The sequence below is a fragment of the Leptodactylus fuscus genome, chromosome 1 (genome assembly GCF_031893055.1).
Source record: "Leptodactylus fuscus isolate aLepFus1 chromosome 1, aLepFus1.hap2, whole genome shotgun sequence".
Classification (NCBI taxonomy): domain Eukaryota; kingdom Metazoa; phylum Chordata; class Amphibia; order Anura; family Leptodactylidae; genus Leptodactylus; species Leptodactylus fuscus.
Genome location: NC_134265.1, coordinates 115,155,401 through 115,161,400, shown reverse-complemented (window position 1 = coordinate 115,161,400; position 6,000 = coordinate 115,155,401). Strand labels below are relative to the sequence as shown.

At 43.5% G+C, this 6,000-nt stretch overlaps 1 protein-coding gene across 1 annotated transcript in view; it reads left to right on the top strand.

Moving 5' to 3' along the window:
• The first annotated feature begins 264 nt into the window (after nt 1-264).
• The window catches only part of LOC142193760 (solute carrier family 2, facilitated glucose transporter member 9-like), a 58,530-nt gene continuing 52,794 nt past the window's right edge, over nt 265-6,000 (top strand). The window contains exon 1 of the mRNA XM_075262764.1: nt 265-352. Within this exon, the coding sequence (XP_075118865.1) occupies nt 296-352 (57 nt within the window). The 5' untranslated portion in view covers nt 265-295. The remainder of the gene's footprint in view (nt 353-6,000) is intronic.

The window sequence follows — 6,000 nt, the reverse complement described above, 5'->3', positions numbered from 1 at the left end:
GTCGTAAAGAGTAAACATCTCCTTATCCAAAGCAAAATAAGATGGAAATGTTCAAGGTACGTTTTTAAGTTTTTGGAACTAATTTACCATATATCCTATAGACTCAAGTGATCTAAAAAAATGACATGCGTAGGTTGTAGCTGTGAAAGCAGATTGTATTAAATTATGTCTGCATGATCCCTTTTAATTTGCACGGTTTATCCCGATAGTATAATGCTGGATATTGTTTTCACTGAGTGAAAGAGAGAGTAAGAGAGAAGGGCAGACATTTCTTCGCTTCGCTAGAGAAACAGCAATGTTGGTGACAGCAATGGAATATCAACCTTTATTACACAAGAGGAGTGAAAGCAGGGTAAGTGGCCAGTATCTGCCAGCACAGTGGATGAATGGATTATGTGGAATCATTCAGTATATACTGTATGCTGTAACTGGAGTAAGGTCTACTCAACTCTCAGCTCATACTTCACATGAGTGCGGAGTGTTTACACTGTGTACAACTGTGGGGACCTGGTATAAAAGTGAACTTGTGCAATGTATTGTCAGTTTATTGCTAGATTATTTGTAGAAAAGTGTTGTACAAATGACCCATCCATATCAGTTCCTGTACCCAATTACAATGCAATATTCTATTAGAAACCAATAATTATACACATTTTTATGTTTATGTTTTACTTTTCATATACTATGAACTATAGATTGACAAGTGATATTATATACGTATAGGTAAACACATGTTGTGTATGTCTTTCTGTTCAACACTAGGATTGTATGTGTTTCTGCTTTTATACTCCAAATGATAGGATTTCTTTTCATACAATTCTTTTTACAAAGCTTCTGGTCAGTTTAGTGGGGCCACGTAACAGTAGAAAATATGTTAATTGTGTTATTTTCCAATTTCTTCCTATGAAGTAAACATTTTGTCACCAGTAGACTCAAAGCACAGGGAGCGTTGTGCGGTAAGATTAGTGGCTGCCCTACAGGCGCTCATCACTTCTTTTACAGGAAGCAAATTCAGTTCAAGCTAAAATCTGAATATTTTTGACAAAAGGAAGAAACGTAGAGTAAATGTACTCCATGCAGATGCTGCCCTTGGTTGTATTCAACCCCAGGACCCCAGCCCTGCAAGCAGGGTCGGACTGGGGTGTCTAGGGCCCACCAGTGGAATTGTTTCTAGGGGCCCACCACCAGGACCCTGCAGATCAGCGGTACCAAAACACGACGTCTAAAGGTAATAACATGTCGGGAGCCATGCTGCTCACCCACTATACAATGTACACTACCTAAATGTATTGCTACACCTTTTATGGCAAGTGAACAGCGCGGCTCCTAGAAATGCTACTATTCCCTGTAGCTGCTTGGTCCTGGAAAAGGCTGATCTGCAGAGGTCCTGGCTGTTGTATAATCATAGATGTAATATTGATGGCTTATCCTAAAGACAGACCATCAATATTAGAAAGATGAATAAATCCTTTAGGGCTAGTTCACACGGAGATACATGAACTCTGCGTGTGAACATTCTGTCGCAGATGCCAGGCATCCCGTCGTGGCATTCCGCTCCGGATTAAACCCAACTGAATGGGCCGGAGCCTCGTGCCGCAGATGCTGAGATTGATTCAGCCGCGGAATCTGCGGCAAGATAGGGCAGCTCACTTCTTTTTTCCGCTACTAGCTAGCGAGCAGCTCCCATTGAAGTCATTGGGAGTCATTTCCGGCAGCGGATTTTGAGGCGGATTCCACCTCAAAATCCGCTGCCAACTTCCCCGTGTGAACTAGCCCTTAAAGTGGTTGTCCAGGAATTGGAGCAACTCATGTGCCGGGCGGGAGGTGTAAAATAAAAAACAAATAAATAAAAAAGCATACCCATCTGTCCCTGTTACTCCGTTGTGCGCTGCCAGTGTCCATTCAGTCTCATACTGGCACCTCCTTGCTGGGAGTCCTGCACCTCATGTGATCACTGAGACTAGTTAGGTGAAGAATTTCCAGAAATGAGACCGTGAGACCGAACAGACACAGGCGGGGACAACGGGGTGCTGGGGACAGGTGAGTATACTTTTTTATTTTTTTTTTATTTTTACACCTCTACTGCATGTATTTTTCTGCAATGTGTGGATGGGATTGCACTCACAATATACCTACACACTCAGGCCTGGTTCACATCTGCGTTCAGTAATCCATTTGGGGAGTCCGCATGGTGGCCCCTGAACAGACTACTGAACGCATTAGCAAGCAGTGTGCTGTGAAAGCACATGGACCCCATAGATTAAAATGGAGTACGTGTGCTTTCCGTGCGGTGTCCACACGGAACATGCGGACAGAAAAGTACTTCATGATCTACTTTTCTGTCCACATATTCCGTATAGAGACCGCGCGGAAATCTAATCTATGGGGGCATACAGTATTTTCCCCTATAATGGCCCCTGCACACAGTATCATGACCCTTAGTGGCCCCTGCACACAGTATTATCCCCCATAGTGGCCCCTGCACACAGTATTATCCCTCATAGTGGCCCCAGCACACAGTATTATCCCCCATAGTGGCCCCTGCACACAGTATTATGTCCCTTACTGGCCCCAGCACACAGTATCATCCCCCATAGTGGCCCCTGCAAACAGTATTATCCCCCATAGTGAGCCCTGCACACAGTATTATGCCCCATAGTGGCCCCTTCACACACTATTATCCCCCCATAGTGGCCCCTGTACACAGTATTATGCCCCATAGTGGCCCCTGCACACAGTATTATGCCCCATAGTGGCCCCTGCAAACAGTATTATCCCCCATAGTGGCCCCTGCACACAGTATTATGCCCCATAGTGGCCTCTGCACACAGTATTATCCCCCATAGTGACCCCTGCACACAGTATTATGCCCCATAGTGGCCCCTGCACACAGTATTATGCCCCATAGTGGCCCCTGCACACAGTATTATCCCCCATAGTGACCCCTGCACACAGTATTATGCCCCATAGTGGCCCCTGCACACAGTATTATCCCCCCATAGTGGCCCCTGTACACAGTATTATGCCCCATAGTGGCCCCTGCACACAGTATTATGCCCCATAGTGGCCCCTGCACACAGTATTATGCCCCATAGTGGCCCCTGCACACAGTATTATGCCCCATAGTGGCCCCTGCACACATTATTATGTCCCACTGTGGACACCCATAAACAGTTATTATACTCTGGGGTCTTTTCAGACCCCAGAGTATAATAATCGGAGACCCGGGGGAATAAAAACATAAAAAAATTACTGTTTCTTACCTGTCCCCGACTCCAACGCTGTCTTCTTTGCTGCCGTTCTTCTGAAATGACGTCAGACGTCACATGACCCGGGACGCAGGCCGGGTTCATGTGACGTCAGAGACGTCAGGAAGGAGGCCTGGCAGGATCGTGGAGAGGTAAGTAACGCTGTTTGTTATGTTCCCTTACCTCTCCCGATCCGCCGATCATTATACTCGGGGGTCTGCAAAGACCCCCGAGTATAATGATGGTATTTGTGGGACCCGCGGTGTCACTTAACGATCCCAGCCCAGCCAGGATCGGCAAGTGAATAGGGCCCGTAACAGCCTATTAAAAAAAAAAAAAAAAAAAAAGCAGCGGTATCGGCTGTCACCAGGTCCCTAATGGCCTGGGCCCTGTGGCAGCCGCCTCCGCTGCCTCTATGGTAGTTACGCCCCTGATAACATATATGTCATATATATACTTATATGAATGTATGAATACTATATATACTCACATATATACATACATACACTCACCCATAAACATTATTGTAGCATACTGTATACATACCTGTATACAGTATACATACCTGTATACAAAGATACAGTACTCACACAATATACAACACAGATACAGTACACAAATGTACACATATATACATATTACATAGACAGATTTTACCAAAAGGATATACTTACATTTTCCAGAAGAGCACAGCATTGCATGAGACAGCTCCTGTCTTCCCCACACGATCCGATGTGAGAGACGACTCACTGTGAGGGGAGGGGGAGGGAAGCAGGAAGTGCGGGCAGCACAGCAGGTCCTCACAGGAGAGCAGCAGGTCAGTGACAGGAGTACGAGCTGCCATTATAGCTGAGGCTGAAGCTGCACACGTGTCCTCCGGTATATACTTTCCCTATATATCGGGAGGACACTATGTGCAGCATCAGCTAATGGAGGCCCCTGTGTTCTGAGGCAAATGCAGATGCATTGATCAGGTGCTCGATTGGGGGCCCCAACCAATGTATCTGCATTAGTAAAATGAGGATTTAACAGTCGGGGCCTGGGGCCCACCGGGGGATTCACCGGTACACCGGTGGGCCAGTCCGACCCTGCCTGCAAGGCAACAGTGCTAACCTCTGAGACACTATGATGCTATGGAACCTGATTTAATACATTAGAAAATTCAAGGGTTTTCTGGAGCACAGAATTAATGATTAATCTACCATAGGTTGTCTAGACTCAGCTAAGCATCTCTACCATCCCCATGACAATACTCTGGTCTACTGGTAGGATGTTCTTATTCTATTTTTTTGTATGTTTTTTTCTATGCTATATGTCAAAAAAACATTTCATTTTCATTTTTCTTTTAGTTTGTAGTGATAAGGAAAACATTAGTACTATTAAATATTATTACATATTAAATATTATTACATATTACTCTTACATAGTTCATCTTGGTTCTCCAATGAATTCAGATTTTGTCTAGCCTATATCTCATTGCAGATTTATAGCACATAAAGTTGCCCATACACATACAGTAACAGCAAATTAGAGCAAACCTATTGATTATAGAGGGTCCAGGCAAATACCTTTTGTGTAGGTGGATGTGCGGAATCTCCTCTTATGGCAGATGTCAGGAAAATGTTGGATTTCACCATGTCTGATACTCTGTTTTCATAAGAGAGTTTATTGCCAGTAATTTATTCCCCTCTAACTACTGAGAACACCAACATGCTCAGCTACAGAAAGCATGTGTTTGGGTGTGAGTGTGTTAGGGTCAATTCACACAGAGGAATTTGGTGCTGATTCTGGCACGGAATCTGCATCAGAATCAGTGCTGAAAAAAAAGACTCTCATTGACTTCAATGGGTTCTGTTTTCCATGCGGAACCCATTGAAATCAATGGGAGGTGCTTTTTTCCCATTGATTTCAATGGGTTCTGTGCTGAAAACGGAATGCATTCAAGTTGCGTTTAACCCCTTGGTGTTTGGCCGATTACACGCATTCCTATGCCGGCAAGATATTCCATCAAATACTACTCGCTCATCACTAAATGGAAAAGTCTACATACTTCCTTTATACTTCCCATTCCATTTCAAACCACTGCTGACTTTGGCTTAAAAAAAATCCTGCAAAATCTGCCACATGTTTTTTTTTCGCAACGTGGGGCCTTAGCCTTAGGCTCAATTCAGAAGACTTTTGGACATAATGACAGCGAAGAAAGGACATTTTTTTATATATCTGTTTTGAGGGGAACCCGTTTTCACTTATCTTTTATCAATTTGAGCTGATTAAGGGATCCATGAAAATGGACAGAAATAGGGTATGATTTATTTTTTGATGGTTTGCCGTTAAGAACCATTAAAAAAATGGCCCCAATCACACATATTGAATTTATTATTTATGACAGCATTAAAAAAAATGTCTATCACTTAGTCATTAACATTGGTTGTTTGAATAGGGCTTAAGTGTAGTATCAACAGTGGCCTCCAGTTCTGGATGATATAAAACTGAGGGAAAGAATTAAACTACGCCTCACATTTTGCAACTGTGGACTTATTTATCTAGCAATGCCAGCATTACTGTGCAAGGTCGGCACCAAAGCATCAGCACAAAATGTCAATAGCAGCGTGAACAAAGAAGAGCAGTGGTCAAAACTCAGTACAAGGTAAAATTCTATTGTATAACAAATACCACTCTCCTCCAAATGTGACAGATTTGATCAAAGGTGATAATTTTTGGGCAAAAACCATTTATCTTGGATTTCAGAAAA